Here is an 18,224-nt window from a genome sequence, read left to right as displayed (position 1 = left end):
TACTAGCTCTTGTCGGACTGATTGTTAACAGTCCCAGTTCTTCATTATTGTGTGAGATTTACAGTTGCCTTTTTTTCTTGGGTTTTATGAGATTATAAAAATATTTTTGGTCTCTGGACTGCACTTCAATCCCAGAGCATCTGTCTATGAACTGCAGGTCAGAGCATTTTCATCTCCTCAGCCAACTTTCCTTCCCACTCCTTTTATTCATGCCCCATTTCACTGCTATGCATATGAGCCTTGTTACCCTTTCATCCTCTTTCCATCCTGTCGCTGTTGATGGTATTAACCATCTGCTTACACCCTTAGCTGAGATTTGGGAGTCTGAATCGGGTTGTGTTCAACATGAAATGAATTGCAGGGTGTGATTTTTTTGTACAATGTCATAATCACCTATGATAGGTGAAGTAATTCACAATGGACGAATGTGTGAGGGTTATAAACTGAGTTGCAAATGAGCTTCAGAAGTGCAAGTTGGCCACCATTTGTCACCTCAGTACCACTTGCATAATCATAAACTTGTCATTGTTTGGTTATGATCAAACCTTATTCTTTCAGATGTACACAACAAATGGAGCAGTTGTTGACTTGATGCTTGATCAGGGAGAGGAATGTGGATGTGGTATTTCAGGTTTTAGGCAGTCAAATGTTGCAAAGGGCACACCAAAGGCACACACTGTGGTGAGGGTGGGGGAACAGTGAGTTCTCCTCAACTGATTCAGTTTTAATGCATGGTGTGCTAAAGATGTTAACCTTGAATTTGGGTGATTCTGCAATATGAATGCCTCACACATCTGCAATAAATTCCTTTCTCTAAATCCCTACCTTTGGTTAAAAAAAAGGGCAAAAAAATGGAAAGAACGAGCTTGCATTTATATAGCATCCTTTAGGATAGCCCAGTGTGCTTTACAGTTTGTGAAGTATTTTCCAAGTGCAGTCACTGCTCTAATGTGGAAAATACGGCAACCAATTTTCACACAGCAAGTCCTAAAAGTAGCAATGAGATCAATGACCACACCCTCTGTTTTAGTGACACCCAGGGCAAACTCCCTTTTAATTATACCATAAGATATTTTTACCTGAGAGGGGAGGTTGAGCCTCAGTTTAAAATCTTGTTCAAAAGATAGTGCTGTACTAGAGGACTGTGGTGGTGCTCAATTCTCTGAAATGGGGCCATGTACCCATGACCTTTTTGACTCTAAGGCAAGAGTGCTAGCGACTGAACCAAGGGAGTTGCAAATATGGTAAGCATTTGTACCAAAACATTGCTCGCAATGATTTCCAGGCATTAGTGTTAGTGTAAATAGGCAGGGAGGTGGGAGTGAATGTTAGTGCCTAGAAATTACAACATGGAAACGGGTCATTTAACCCAGCCTGTCCCTGTTTGAGTTGACGTGTGTTTTCTCCTGTAAAGGACAGAAGCATTCCTGTTTAAGATTATCTGTGAATTTTATTTTGTTTTATACTGTAACTGTAAGCAACGTTGTTTGACTCAAATCTGTCTGCTTATTCCTATATATACTGTGTTAAATTCACAAGAAAGTGTCCATGGTGAAATGGGTGAGTAATAGGAAATTGACAAACTGCACAAAGGTTTAGCAGCCTGTTCACTGCCGCCTTGTCATTTCGGGCTGGTATATCAAAATAACAGGAGCAGCAAACACTGAGGTGAAATGATACTTTGAGATGATATAATGAAGGATGGAAGCATTTTCTGATCACCGTTTTCCATGAGCATTTGTGAATATTCAGTCTTTGATTGTACAGGAGCATTCTGACTCATAGCATTTGTGTTTGCTTGATTTATTATTTATCTGCTTGATTTATTAGTTATCTGCCTGTAAAAGGGGAAAAATAATATTCTGTCAAATGTCATTGCATGGAGCTTAACTTACAAATGTTTGGTATTTTCTGTATATAAAATAAACCAAACTGAGGAGTGTCACAGACACGAGCGAGCCCTTGGGGGAATCTGTCACTTCAATGAAAATATGCTGGAATTCCTGAATGTATAAAATTCTGGGGGGTTAAAGGGGACATGAGTTGGAAAACTGGGTCGCTGACCTAGTGATCTATTTCCACCGATGCTGCCAGACCTGCTGTGTTTTTCCAGGTAATTCTGTTTTTGTTTTGGATTTCCAGCATCCGCAGTAGTTTTTTGTTTTTATTTCCATAGGTTGCTCGTTTTTTCCTCCCACTCGTGGGTGAAATTCAGAGGCGGACCTTGGCTGGCAAAAGTTGGTGCAATCCCATCTGTATACTGTCAGTGTGAGATCACCTGCACCATTGATGTGCACAACCCCAGCTTAGCTGGAATCATCCCTAGTTATCCCAAAGCCAACACTTAGAAAAGCTCTTTTGATTTAAGACATTCTCCTGTATTAAACTTGCTTGAAGCCATGGCCTGAGAGTTTAGGCTTTAATGGATGAGGGGTTACTAATACTGATATATTGCAGCAGTATCTAGCTCCCTGTCTAGATGGGAGGGCAAGGATAACCATCTTCTGACTGACTTGTAGTTTGACTATACGCATGAGAACTAATTCTGTGAAGCCCTTTATGTGATCCACTTGATAGACCAGATCTCCACCCATTAACAATCCAGCTTGTGATCCCGCTCATGTTGTGTTTTATAAAGTCTGTTCTGTGGCTAGCTGGATTGATAGAACATGAATTGTGGAGTGGCTTCTATAACAAGCACATGTGAATATGGTACTGGCTTAACAAGAGACATTTTGTTTGGCTTCTTGTAGATAATGAAAATGTATATGAGGATTAACCCTCCTTAAACAATAGCTTTATCTCTTACCTGAGACCCAATGCCCTTTTTTTTGGACTAGCTGTCAGCTATGACTCCGGAAGCACATGGATATTTATGGGAGCTGGTTGTGCGCAACTTGGCTGCTGCCTTTTTCACATTTATAATAGCGACTGCACTTAATATACTTAATGACCAGTAAAGTGCCTTGGGACAGCCTAAGGTTGTGAAAGATGCAATGTAAATGCAAATCTGGCTTTTCTTTTTGTTTACTTGCACTGGTGCTCTGGGAAGTGGCAGCTTCATTTTCAGCCTGGGATCTATAGTTAGAAACAGACTGTAGACTTATTTTTCTGTTCTCATTGCCTCCTACCTCCAGCCTCCACTTCCCCCTCTGCCTGCTCCACAAAACCCTGGTAAGAGGAAGTTAGTAATTCATAATCAAGGCAATGTTGGCTCCTGAAGCACTTCTGTACTTAATTGCTTCAGGTGTAATCCATACAATGTGACAATCTTTAGTAGAATCAAGTGTAGTGCCATTTCAAAGAAAGTTGGCACCTTGTCATGTTTCCCAAATATAGCCCAGAGTCCCTCACAGACAGCTAACTGATTTCAAGTCTGGAGACCATTTTGTTGGCAAACACAGCAGTCATATTTCTGCACAGCAGAAATGCAAACAGCACAAAGATAGACGGCCAGTCAATCTGTCATTACTGGCATTGCATGAGAGGACAATGAAATGGAGAGAACTTGCTGCTCTTCTTTGAATAGTGCTGTGAGATTTTGATATACATCTGAACAGACAGAGCCTCAGTTTAGAATTTCATCAGTCAATAGCACCTCTGACCATGCAGGATTCAAGTCAATAGTTCACTGAGTGTCCGTATAGCTTCTGTGCTGAAGTCTGGTAATAGGGCTTGACCCACAACCTTGTGACTCTGAGGTGACAAGGTGACAGGGTTATTATCTGAGCCAAGCTGACACTTCAACCAACAATAAGCACACTACTGCCCATCACAGAGTAAATTATTCAGTGTACCTGTACTAATGAAATGGAGCAAGACAGCATCCAAATGAACAGTCAGCAGTAGTGGAAAATTGGACATGATCTAGTGGTCTCTGCCATGGTTAATACCCCTGCAAGTGTCAGTAATGTTTCAGATTGTTCAATGCTGTGACCATACCGATTCCTTTGGTGAGTGACTGATAAAGGGCCCTAACAATTTTGAGCTATTGGTGATTTTCTTATTGTTCAGTCACACTTTTCTCAGTGATTGAACTAATCCTTGTTGTGACTGATTAGAATAACATATGATGTATTAAATGACCTTGAGGATGTGATTGTTGAATGGAAAAATGCAGCTTTACACTTTCAGAATGGATCCAGTGTTGACTGTGTACTTTATGACCTTTCAAATGGGACCTTATCAAATCCAGTCTTCAGTAGATTTTGAAAGGGAGGTTTTACATTGCTTTGTAGATAACTTTCCTGCATCTGAGGTCTTGAATGGAATAGGCAATGTGAACTTTGACCTGTGAGAGCAACATGAGCTACAAATTAAAGTTCAATATTCAGGATTTGAAAACTTGTTCCAAGTTATGAGAACTTAAAACTTCTGGCAAGCTTATGGCTGGATTTTATTTTAATTATTCATCTTTTGAATATCCTTTCATGGTATCCGATCAGCCAATTTATTTCTGAAACAATGATCCTTTTGAGCAGCAATATTGTATTAAATGGGCTGAAACACTGGGTGAAAGGAGTGATAGCAAAGCAGGAAAGGGGAATGATGCTGTATTAAGCACTCAACAAAGCACCGTTTGGTATGTTTGAGTGCCACTTGGTCTGTATTCAAGTGGCCTTTTATTTGTATCTTGAAAGGAATACCAAGCACAAGGTTTGGCTGGGTGACCAATTGGAACAGTCTCAAGCACGAAGTTGCTGCCTCCAACTGGCATCCCATCCAACAATCAAAAGATCCAATCTCCCATTTCAGCTCAAACTGAGCTGGTCACATTTTGAACTGCAGAACATCACTTCCCATCTAAGCTGCCAACTGGCATCAGTTCAAAACCTTGGTCTAATGAGAAGTATGCTGCATCCCTGCTAGATGATGAAGATCGGGTTATAGGAAGGACATATCAATGGAAAATTCTATTCATTAGCTCACCAAATGTACAAGTCCAAGATCAACTGCATGGTTCTCAAGGAGAGGATTTCTTTTAAATTGACAAACCAACATGAATGGCGAAGATACATACTGCAGGATGTCATAAAAAAATGGTGAAATAAGTCATGAAGTAGGGGTTAGTTAACCACAAGCTTGCGGTTTAAAAACCTGTAAGAGGAAGAGGAAATGGGTGAAATTATGAGTTCTCTATTTCATCAGTTTTAGGGAAGAATTAGCTGTTGGGTACAGAGCAGTGAGTCTTGATTAAAATAAAGTTTGAAAGAAGGAAAAGTGTATTTTAAAAAACAAACTCGTGGAAAAGCTGCCTTCAACATTGGGATGAATCACACTATGATGAGGAAAGAGATGGATGATAAACTTTTGTGGGGAAAGCAGAATTGTTGAACACCAGGGTGAAAATGTTCTGCTTTGGTTTCCCCAGCTGTTGAAATAAATATTTGAGAAGATCATGGCTTCAATACGCACCAGGAACATAAAATGGGAACAAAACCATGCCCAGTAACTCAAAGTCAAGCATAAGAACGTTAAACATCTTTTCCACAAACCTCTTTATAGGGGTTCTCAATCTTTCGTCTGAGGATCTAGATCCTTTCCTTGCTGATCCTTTTCAATCAGCATTATCAGCCAGAAGTAGTCAAAGCATACCCAAGTACAATTTCTTCATGTTTCTTTACTCACAGCAGCCATGGTCGTTTTTGTGAGATATCTGAAGTTGTTAACTGTAACTAATATACAAAATAAAAGGGGCAACAACACAGAGTTGGAGAACAATTATATGGGGCTGTAGTTGCAAAGTACATATGAAATAGGAGCTGGAGTAGGCCAGTCCACCTGTCGAACCCATTCAGTATAATCAATGCTAATCTTCAGCCTCAACTCCACTTTCCTGCCTACTCCCCCTATCCCTTGATTCCCTGAGAGACTAAAAATCTGTCTAACTCAGGCTTAACTATATTTGCTGCACCCACAGCCCTCTGGCATAAAGAGTTCCAAAGGTTTACAACCCTTTGAGTGAAGAAATTTTTCCTCATCTCAGTCCTAAATGATCATCCCTTTATCCTGAAACTGTGCCCCCATATTTTAGGTTCCCCAGCCAGGAGAAACAGCATCTCAGTATCTACCCTCTCAATCCCCATGCAAAGTGGCAAGTAACATTTGCACCACACAAGCAATTACTATGTCCCAAAAGAGAGAACCTAACCACCTCCCCTTGTCATTCAATGTCATTACCTCACTATCAGCAACCTGGGGGTTACCATTGACCAGAAACTGAACAGGACCAGCCATATAAATACTGTGGCTACAAGAGCAGGTCAGAGGCTGAGAATTCTGTGGATAGTAACTCACCTCCTGACTCCCCGAAGTCTGTCCACCATCTACAAGGAACAAGTCAGGAATGTGAGGAAATATACTGCACTTGCCTGAATAAGTGCAACTCCAACAACACTCGAAGAGCTCAACACCATTGAGGACAAAGCAGCCTGCTTGGTTGGCACCTATCCACCACCTCATGCACTCACTCCCTCCACCACCAACGCACAGTGGCAGCAGTGTGTACCATCTACAAGATGCACTGCAGCAATTCACCAAGGCTCCTTCAACAGCACCTTCCAAATCTGCAACCTCTACCACCTCGAAGGACAAGTGCAGCAGATGCATGGGAACACCACCACCTGAAAGTTCCCCTCCAAGCCACTCACTATCCTGACTTGGAAATATATCACCATTCCTTCACTGTTGCTAGGTCAAATTTCTTGAACTCCCTTCCTCACAGCACTGTGGGTGTACCTACAGCACCATGGGTGTACTTACACCACATTGACTGCAGCAGTTCACTGCCACCTTCTCAAGGGCAATTAGGGATGGGCAATCAGTGCTGGCCTAGACAGCGATGCCCACATCCTGTGAACAAATAAAAAAATAATCTTGAATGTTTCAATGAAAATTCCTCTAATTCTTCTAAGCTCCAGAAAATATAGACCCAATTTACTCCACCTCTCATCATAGGACAACCCTCTCTTCCCAGGGACCAACCTAGTGAACCTTCGCTGTACTACCTGCACTGCACGTTTAACCTTCCTTAAATATGAAGATCAAAATCAAAACACAGTATTCCAGGTGTGGTCTCACGAAAGTCCTACACAAGTGTGCAAGACTTCCTTACTCTTATACCCCAGTCCCCTTGCAAGAAAGACCAACATGTCATTTGCTTTCCCAGCTGCTTGCTGTACCTGCATGCTAACTTTTTGTGTTCCTTGTACAAGTCTCTCTGAACATCAACATTTACAAGTTTCATGCCTTTTAAAAAATATCCTGCTTTTCATTCTTATAACCAAATTGAATAACCTCACATTTCCCCATACTCCAACTCCCACCTGGTTGCCCATTGTCTAACCTGTCTAAATCTCTTTGCAGCCTCTCTGTGCTCTCCTCAGAGCTTGCATTCCCACCTAGCTTTGCATTGTTAGCAAACTTAGATACATTACTCTCTGTCTCTTTGTCTAAGTCATTAACATAGATTGTAAATAGCCGAGGCCCCAGCACTGATCCCTATGGCACTCCATTAGTGTCAGCCTGCCAATTTGAGAATGCCACACTTATCCCTACTCTCTGCTCTCTGTCCATTGACCAGTTCTCTATCCCTGCTACTACAGGTTGAATATCTTTATCCGTCCATCCAAAAACCAAAAGCACCCAAAAACTGAACATTTTTTGAAGAGCAATGCAGTTAATTTGAATGTTAATAATGCAATATAATATATTACAGGTGTAATAAGTGTTAACAGGTGAGAAGTATGGTGCGTGAGAGTTGGCAAATGGAGAAGCAACCTAGTATTTGTAGACTATAGCTAGCCTAGGCTTAGGCTTTTGTAATGTATGTCAGCTTAGGGCAACAGTACATATGGTAGATCTGAAAACTGGAAATATCTGAATACCGAAATGCAATCGGCTCCAAGGGTTTTGGATAAAGTATATGTAACCTATATATCACCCCCAAATCCGTGAGCCCATATCTTTTGTATCCGCCTTTTGTGTGGTATCTTATCAAATGACATTTGGAAATCCAGGTATACTACATCTACTTTTATCTACCCTATTAGTTACATGGTCAAAAAATTCGAACATATGTGTCAAACAGGATTTCCCTTTAGTAAATCCATGTTGACTTGTTCTAATCATACTATGCTTTTCTAAGTGCATTGTTAAGACTTCTTTAATAATAGATTCCAGCACTTTCCAGATGACTGATGTCAGGTTAACTGGCCTATAATTCCCAATTTTCTCTCTCCCTCCTTTCTTGAATAGAGGTGTTACATTTGCTAACCTCCAATCTGCTGGGACCGTTCCAAAGCCTAGGGACTTTTGGAAAATCGTACACAGCACATCCATTCTCTCTGCAGCTATCCCTTTTAGAGCTCTAGGATGTAGGCCATCAAATCCTGGGAGTTTGTCAGATTTTAGTCCCTTAAGCTCCCCCATTGTTAATTTGAGGAGGACGATGGCTGTAGTCTGCAGGGTGATTGGTGTGGGGAGGACGGTGGCTATGGTTTTGAGGCAGTTTGTGGGATGAAAGAATTCTGATTTGAAACATCTTAAGTGGAAATATCAGATGAGGCTTTGGAATTTGTTGAGTGGAACAGTTATTAGAAATTAGGGTGTAGGATGGAACGAAGTTATTAGCAGTAAGCAGATGGTGCAAGGGGCCTTTCTCAGAGGTAAATACAAGGTAGATGATTTGTTGTAGAGATAGCATAATGATACCTAATTAGTTATATAGTGGAGTTTGAGGTAAATCACATGACTTTGGGCAGGATTTTCCACACCCACCCGCCACCATGATCTCCCGGTCCTGTCGCAAGTCAGTGGACCTCTGGCTGGGGCCCCACCTACCTACAGTGGGTCCCACCCGTGATAGGGCTGGAAAATCCCGGCCTTTGTGTATTGTGACCCTGCCGATGTGAATGAGATTCCAGAGAAAATACTTTGAAGAGAGATTGAAAGAAGTATAGGACAGGTCTTAAGATAAATTATAAACACCACATGTAATCTGAAACCCTCGCTTGGTCTAAAAAAAAATTAATTTAATACTGCGTGGACCACTTTCAGTGTTGACAAGTTTGGAGTTCAGTAGGATATTTGGTTTTGGCTTTAGTTGTTGCAAAGAAAGAGTAAATTTGAACTGGAATAAACTTTAAAGAAACCATTAACTGTTTAGCAAAGGAAGGTGACATCCAAATAGAGAGGACTGGGAAATTAGGACAGAATTTGTACAAAATTAATATAGTCAATATCAAAGTCAATATCAATAAGTACGAAGTCCAAGCCACTCATCATCCTGACTTGGAAATATATCGTTTTTCCTTCACTGTCACTGGGTCATAATCCTGGAACTCCCTCACTAACAGCACTGTGGGTGTACCTACACCACACGGACTGCAGCTTAACACCACCTTCTCAAAGGCAATTAGGGATGGGCAATAAATACCAACATCCCATGAATGAATAAAAATAATTGAGAAATATTTAATGAGAAACAGAGAGGAAACAATATTTAATAGAACAGAAGAATTTATGTTTATCTTGAAATGTTTCTCAGAAACATCCTATTTGAATTGTCTTGTAGTTATGGAGGTGAATGCGCTGACCATTTTGAACAAGGCAACAATATGATGTAACGGATAATCTATTTTTGGTGCGTTGACTGAGAGAAAGGTTTGGCAAGGAGACCAGGAGGGGAACTCCCTGGTCCTTTTGAAATATATGGGAACTTGAACATCCACCTCAACTGTTGAAACAAGCAGATTGAGCTCTTGTCTAACATCTCATTAGAAGGGCTGTGCTTCCACCACTGCAGCAATCCTTGAGTGTTGCACTGAAGTGCCAGCCAAGATGATGTGCTCAAGTTGCTGGAGTGGGATTTGAACTCTCAACATTCTGGATCCAGAGGCAAGAGTGCTACTAGTTGAGTTGTGCCCACAGATAGATATAAAGTTGGCATATTTATGATGACAGAGCTGAGAGATTAAGAAAACAGCAGTTGAAAATCAATGAACGAGTAATTGCAGCAGTCATTGTGATGTTGACAGAGTAAAGTGTTTTTACACCAATATAAAGAGTATTGGAGCTTCAAGACTATCGGTAGAGAGAGAAAATGGATATTCTGTAGCTCATTGGGACCAGGTTAAAATCAGAGGATACCAAGAGCTTCATTGTAGTAATCAACTCCACCAATGTATATGAATAGGAAGAAAAAACATTTCTAAATATTTAGAATAGACAAAAAAGGAGTACAAGTGAAAATAGATGCATGCTGTTAAGGAAGGATCTAACATTTATATGAAGAATATATGAAGAATCTTATTCTTATATGAAGAATCTTTGACTGAGGGGAGCGTTGAATCAATATGGCTGGAAATCCATGGCGTTTATTGGGAATTCCTGTTGTCGATCAGAGCATTGGGAATTCCTGTTGTAGATTAGAGCAGTAAGCGGAAATGGATTTTAAATTATTGGAACCTACATGGAGAAAAGAGAGCAAGGATGAATGAAGGATTTTAATGGCACTGAATTCAGTTGGGATGATAGTGACAGCCTTTCAAGAAGAATGGGCAAACCTGGGCTGCTTACAGAGCTGCTGCTGGATATATAACATGTTAAGACGGAGCCAGGAAAAAGAAAATCTTCCAATAGTTAATAAAAAGTCTAAGATAATGGAACATTTTGAAGATTAGCAGCACTTGAGCAGCAGTGGAGGGGAGTACCAAGGAATAAAACAGGAAAGGCAATATTTACTATCCAGTGCAGTACTGCCCAAAAGAAGTTGCAGACTATTTGCAGATGTGGACACAGTGAGACCGTTTTAGACAGACACTAATTTTAGTAGAAACTCTTTACATATACACAATACAGGTAAATGCACTTCTTGTGTGTATATTTACTTAACAAACATCTGCCTCCAGTCAGTAACTAAGGAAGTAAAGCACTCACAAGGATGGAAAAGCACTCCCACATTTCACTTTTAGTCTTGCCATTTTACCATTAAACACTTACAAAGGTTAAAGTCTAAATGCACATGTTGTCTGAAAATGAACATTGAGATCACATGCCAAAAGATGACGTCTATTATGCATTTTCTTATTTAGTAATCAATTACAATTTGCCACATCTGGATTCCCCAATTAGCCACATAAGGCTAGTGGACAATACTGACCTAGAAGAAGGTTAATATTGGAGACCTGAAACTAGGTAGTTAATTAAGGAGATTAAAAATCAACAACATAAAGGAAAAACACAGATCTTTTTAAAAAGGTTTCAGATAGTCAAATGAAAACTGTTAAAAGATGACCAGGGATCTAAAGGAGTAATTGAAAAAATTAATTGAGAAGAGATTACTTGTACCTGTTTTTTGTAATTGTTGGAAGTGTGATAATCATCTTGTTGGCAGCATTGGTAGCAGGACTACCAATCTGGGTTTGGGACTATTTTAGTAATTTCCTTGTGACATTTGCATTGTATTCTTCTAGGATTATCCATGAGGATGGATTCTCTGGTGATGATGTGAAGCAGTACAAGCCTGTGGTGTACAGCAACACCATTCAGTCATTGGCAGCCATTGTCCGTGCCATGGATACCTTGGGCATCGAGTATGGTGACAAGGAGAGGAAGGTAAGCATGTTTAAAAACACATGGTTGGAGAGGAAACCTGGTTATTAACTGAGCCAAGAAAACCTTTATAAAAGGAACCAAATCAAACCAGGGCAACATCAGCATTAACCTATAAAATTGAGGCATGTTTGATAGATGTTGGCATATACATTCTCTTTGTTTGATTCAATGGTAATACTGGAATATAGAGTTCTTGGTCAAATCAGAATTTGGATATTGGAATTTGCTTTTCAAACAAACTGCTTGCAACAAAAGAGTCTTGCGGCATTAGTGCAAAATAAATGCAAAATAAATTTTGAATGTAGATTGATCCTGTTTGTCCCTGTTCAGCATGTTGTCTGTTTGCGCTGAACCATCCCAAAGTGGCTGCTTTAAGTTTAGAATTTAAAATGGAATGCACGATATAACTTTGAATCTGCCATACCTGTCTTGATAGCCATCAATGATGCTAATTGGCAAATCCAGCACAAATCAACGTGAGATGTGCTTACAATGACCTCCATGTGTTAAATTTAAACAAACTGATGTTTTGTTTCCTGGAGAGCAAAGACATTGATGATTTGCTCACATTAAAAATGTTGAGTTTGCTATCTTGGTTGTGACCTGCACTGTTAATATGCCCAGGGTAAGTGTCTCTCTTTGCTGGACTTGAACTTTGCCTAGATTCCAATCCCAATCATTTTGTGAATTGACCCACACAGACAGCCAGCCCAGAGCAAAATTGGCAACATACGTTACCATTGCACTCAGGATGTAATATATTACCTGTACAAAAGAAGCCGAGGTTAATAGATTTAAGGACTTGGCAACACAGCATTATAAACAGAATGTCGACTTCAGTTAATTTGCTGTGGATGGAGCCTGGTCATGCATATTTGGTGTTGCACGTGTGTCGAGTATGTGTACTTCCTTCTGAAGTTTGGTGATTCAAGGTTGTGATTGCGCCATTTCCTCTGTGATTTTTGAATTGATGTTCGTGATAAAAATGCAGCCTCAGACTTGATACGGAGTTCATTTTGTATTGAATTACAGCTCTGACATCATTGTTGAGGGCCTGAACTGACTGAATTACAGACTTCTAGATCCAACCTGCCCCTTTCAAGACATACACACAAACATAAGCCTCAAACATAATGCCCAAAATTAGATCTTGAATATAGATCCTGATGGTAGAATATGGTAATGTTTCTACTTATGGAGACTTTTCACATTACCAATTAAATATGAAAACTGTAAAACCCATTTAGATACAATGGATGAATGCACAACTCAGGGGCTCCTTTACTTACAAATTTTTTTGTCTATGGAGTGTAATTGCTATGGTAACATTTTTGAAATGTTAGTAAAAAGCTGACCAAAAAGGAAGCAGCATGATCTTTTCTTATGCTGTGCTATACATTAGTGGGGAAAAAAATGTGATGGAAGCATCCAAAATATCAAATATACAAAAAGACCATGAAGATGCAGATCGTGTGGGATTTAATTTGACCATCTGATTAACACCCTGTGTTTGTTTATGAGAAATTGCTCATAGTTACTTAATTGTGTGCCAATAATTACCTAAGTATCAACTCTGGTGTAGGGACAACTCCAGAATTCTGAGTAGGTGTTAAGGGTTCCAAAGCCAACATGGAGATATCAACAGCTTTTGAGTTAAAATTCTGATGGGAGGTGCATTCAATCTCAGTGTAGGAATCATGATGAGATGTAGTTTTGAATTCCACTTTTGGATGTGAACTATCCCTGAGAACATTTCAGGTTTTATATCCAACAATAAATGACACAAAAGAACTCAATCTGCATAGAAATGGTGGGTTAAAATGGCATAATGAACTGTTCAAGTTGCATGGTCATTGTTTAAGGCATTATGTGAACCTCTTTCTTCTAGCTAGTAGATTGTAGCATACTTGCAATCATCTAGTTTTTTTTGTTTGTAGAAGCCTTGGCTTTTACAGAGTGCTTTCCCTGTCTAACACAATTATACTTTAATGTATCTTGCTAAAAGCTTGCTGGAATATTCCTTTGCAAGACTGTCTAACTTGGAGCATTTGTAGAGTATAATAACTTGTAGCACAGTGGATTTTTCTTCTCTTCTGCTTTTGTCCCTTCTCCTCTTACCCCCGATGGCCTTGACTTTGTATTGGAATAGGAATACATGGCCAGGCTTCTTTTGCTACCACATCTGAGTGGTCATGTGTGGATTTTCAGAGTCAGAGTTAGCAGCCTGATCCATGATGGGTACATTCCCAATATAGCATAGTGCTGTCCTACCTGATCACACATGCAATTTCAGCAGGGGTTACTGGTCACCCCAGAACCGGAATACTGGCCAGTCTTTTTCTCCCTAATCCAGAGGTGCTGAGGCACAGTTACAACTGTACCTGAGATTCATCACCATGGACTATAGATTAAACAACTGTTTAGTTTGTATAGATTCTGTTTCAAATGGCCTTAACTAACTGAATTGTAATAGATGCCTCCCTGTGGATATTAAAGAGCACCACATTCACAGTATGTATAACTTATGGCACTAGGCATGTAAAAAGAAAATTAACTAAGGGTTAATATTAGAAAGTGCTCATCCAGGACCAATGGGTCACAACTGCATGTATTCTATAGCTGGTAACTCCCTTGAGTCTGGTGTGATATGATTATAGTTGTTATGTAGAGGATATTCCCTTAAGACTGTGTAATGTGATTAGAGGTGTTTTGTAAGGATGTTTCTGTGGGTATAATTAGAAGTGTTATACAGAGGATACTCTATGACCAAACAACTTGCCACACCAGGTTCATGCAAGAGGCCAATGGCAATACTGAACTTTAAACAACCTTCTTCAAATTTCCCTTCCCCATTTGCTGCATTCTCACTTCTGACACTGAAGCAAGGAGATAATGGCGAATAACTTCTTCAAAATTGATGCTATCCACCATCTGCCTAACCTGAAACACTTGTTCATCCTCCCTTCACCCAGCTCTTGTCAGTTTAATTTCCCTCTAAGAAATGCTCATGCTTTTAAAATTGAAATGCCAATCAACTGTTCTGTCCTCTCAGCCTATAAAACCCCACCTCAAATCTTCCCTTCCTCTATACACCTTGAATCTATTAGTTTCACTCAACTCATCCACTATTCTCTTTTTCAGTTCTTCGTCTGGTCCTATCAATGCCTAACCAGACTCTCTCAATCAGAGTAGTCATTGACAACTTTTGTTAGTGATTGTAGCATTCTCTTCCTTTTTAGTCACTCCATGGCTTGTAGTATGCTTAAGTATTCCATTCTCCTCCACCATTAGTCCTCTGCAGTCCACCTCAGTAGCAGTGTAACCTTCTGCTTCCATTCTAAGTTACCATAATGTTTTAGCCTCTCATGCCCAAGCATTCATTTCAAATATGCCCAAAAGTTCAATTTCTGGTTCCCTCCTATTCATCATTTATATATTGCTTCTTGCTGATATTATAAACATATGTCTGCCCAAAGTACTATGCTGTGTCACCTTTGATTCCATAACTAGCATTTTCCTATCTGACACCTTTCAGGCATTGAGTCCCGAATGAGCTTAAACTTTGTTCAGCTCGTGTGAATGACAGTGAAGCTATTCTGTTTGGCTTCCATCAGAAATGATGTGCCTCAGGCATTGATTTTGCTTTTGCCGATTACTGCTCTCTGATGGAAGCTAACAGTGTGCAACCTCAGTCCTGTGCTTAGTCTATAGAAATACCTTTGCTTTCACCTCTGAAGTTGTTCAGTCTAATGCCCTGATGACATCCTCACTACTGCTGACACCTTCATGCCTTCATCATCTTGAGCATCAACTTCAACTTTGAGCAACAGCCATGAGGTTGACATACACTAGAAACTTCTGCACACTCATTACTCCAGTCCTTGCTAACCTCTGCTGATTCCCAGAGTATTCATTTCAAAATCCTAGTCTTTATCTCAGTCTTACTCCATGGAGCCTCTACAATCTTTCTTTCAACCTTAGATTTCAGCAGCTACCCTCTGCACTTCCAACTCAAAAGTTTTTTGTGTCCCTCACCATCCTGTCTTCAATAACATGCCCTTGCACATTCCAATTCAATGATAATCCTGAAGTCTGCTTTTCCCTCATCTCTTGTCTTGCTATTTTTCTCCTCTCCTTCAAAAACCTCCTCAAAACTTACCCGTGTGACCAAGTTTTTCACTCTTCTCCTCTCCCCTTGCTCTTACCAGTACTGAGACATCTGAAAGATGGGATATGATAAATGGTAAAAGCAAAATATTGCACATGCTGGAAATCTGAAATAAAAGCAAGTAGTGCTGGAAAAAGTCAGCAGGTCTGGCAGCATCTGTGGAGAGAGGAAGACAGAGTTCATGTTTTGAGTCCGATGACTCTTCTTCAGAACTGTATAGTGTATATTATAAGTGGTGATATGATTAGCTACACTTCAGAGGTTGTTCACTCATGACTGATATATTTAGACATGTGAACAGATGGTATTGACTTGGAATGGAATTGTTGGGGGAATATAAGGGACTATGTTTTTTTTTGTAAAAATATACTTTATTCATAAAAAATCTTCAATCACATTCAAAACCATTTCAAAAACAACATTACAAGGGTACAATCCAGGTTAAACTTTTACAAAATGTATCACCAGGTGCATCAGTACAAACAATATTACAATCATTTACAGCCTTTCATTTTGATCTGTACAGCCCGAGGGGCTCTAAACAGTTCCCAGTCTCTCGGTGCGCTGTGGTAGAAAGGTCTTAGACAGCGACCCTTCCCCATTGCGCCTTTGCGGCAGCTGCCCCAAGCTTTAGTGCGTCCCTCAGCACGTAGTCCTGGACATAAGGGACTATGTTACCCTCCTGAGGTTGCCAGCTGGTAATACCTGCATTCTAGTGGCATTGCAGTGTCCTCGGAATAGGTTACATGTCTGCCCTTCATGGTCAGCATATTTTAAAGACCTGGCTGACCAAAAGGCTAGGGGGAAATTAAAAATACCTATGCTTATTAAAATAAGTTGTAGTTCCCTGTCCTTTTTATTTTTATTCTGATAAGTCAATCTAAACTTAATCATGCATAGTACGACTCAGCCCACATACTAAACAGCCTCCTGCAAATAAGTACTGCGTTATATCTAAAGTCTCCTGTGTTTGTAGCCCTTTACAGAGACTACGTGATAACACTTCTGATAAGTCTCTATTCACAGTGCTTACTGGCAGCACATCCCGGCTGAGGAAGGAGTGTGGAGAATTTAATTCTCACTTTGGGTTATTAATAACTCCTTATCTTTCCTCCTTACATCTTAAGAGAGCTCAGTGTTAGTGACCAGGATTGGTTTTTTAAAATTTGGACCCTTGACCATTGTCATATGGGAGTACATTCACATAGAAATTGTGCAGCAATTTCTCAAATCATAGGCATTGTATTCAATTGCTGATGTTGATTTCCCTTCTGTTTCTCTGCGCCAGTCTGAATTTCATGTTTCTGCATTTAAATTGGTTAATTTTGGTTTGATTTCTTTCTATTACTGTTCAATGTTTGCATCTTTTTTTGAAATTTGCTTCATCAAAAATAACTATTTGTGAATGATCATCTCAGGTTATTGCTGCAGATTTTTGGAATTTTGTTTTTTAATTAAGAAGATTCTTATTTTTAAAAGTTCTTATTAGATGAATATTTCATATTTACAAAAAGCGGGTATGCAAAGGACCATTGTACTTTTAAGCGATGCAGCGCCAACTAAGCTAGTCACACAGTTATGATGAGTGATGAGTATTGTTGAGCATGGAACTGCTGATGTCATATTGTGATTCTACCACTTTTAAAACAGCCAGTTAAAATTCTTTGTTTTCATTTAAAGTATCGCAATAAGGTTTGCTAGCATGGCATACCAAGATTTTAATCCAAATTGAGGTGCCATTGGACAATCTGTGGACTAACAATAATTAACAGAAGGATCATTATAGCTGCATCACTGAGACTGGCCATGTTACTGATCAGGGTAATTCAAGCTTCATTTAAAGTAAATTGGTGAACTTGATATCCGATCTTTATTTAAAACATTCACACAGGTTGTTAAAATGTCCACAGAGAAGGAAATAAAATGCCTCGGGTTTCTCTATCCCATAATGCCTGTTTAACTACTTGTTACCTCATGTATCTCAGAACCACATGTTGATATTAGATGTAAAAGTGAGCTCACCTGATGAAACCTAACCAAAATTTCCAGCTTTGAAGCTGGATCTGTACTGAGTTAGCTGTTCTTAACTTGGCCAGTACCGGTGCCTGACGAATGGCTGGTTTTAGTGCCCCTGAGAAAAGGTGGGGGAATAAAACAACCTTAAGGTTTGTGCTCCTTATTGCTGTCCAGTAACTGTCTCATCTGAACTCAGACAACCCCCCAGAGGTAATAGAATCCATTATGCCCCTTCTTTCACTTGGAAAGTGAACAGTGTACATGTAGAGATTGGGCTCATCTGAAATGTCTGATAGTCAAATAGCCTGCAAAATTCACAGTCTAGGGTTGAATATGCAAGAAACGTCTTGGGCAAGATACTGGAGGGGACCGGGTAGGGTGGGGGGATAGTGTTTATGCAGAACTGCACACAAACGTAAGGCTT

General features: G+C 39.9%; 1 protein-coding gene across 2 annotated transcripts in view; it reads left to right on the top strand.

The window, feature by feature from the left end:
- The window catches only part of LOC144681924 (guanine nucleotide-binding protein G(o) subunit alpha), a 379,243-nt gene that overhangs the window by 65,044 nt on the left and 295,975 nt on the right, over positions 1–18,224 (top strand). For both annotated transcript variants that reach the window (XM_078544089.1, XM_078544087.1), the window contains exon 3: positions 11,475–11,616. In XM_078544089.1, coding sequence (XP_078400215.1) covers positions 11,475–11,616 — 142 coding nt within the window. The remainder of the gene's footprint in view (positions 1–11,474; positions 11,617–18,224) is intronic.

This window comes from Cetorhinus maximus, chromosome 6 (genome assembly GCF_964194155.1).
Source record: "Cetorhinus maximus chromosome 6, sCetMax3.hap1.1, whole genome shotgun sequence".
NCBI lineage: Eukaryota > Metazoa > Chordata > Chondrichthyes > Lamniformes > Cetorhinidae > Cetorhinus > Cetorhinus maximus.
This window is presented reverse-complemented; position numbering and strand designations above follow the sequence as displayed.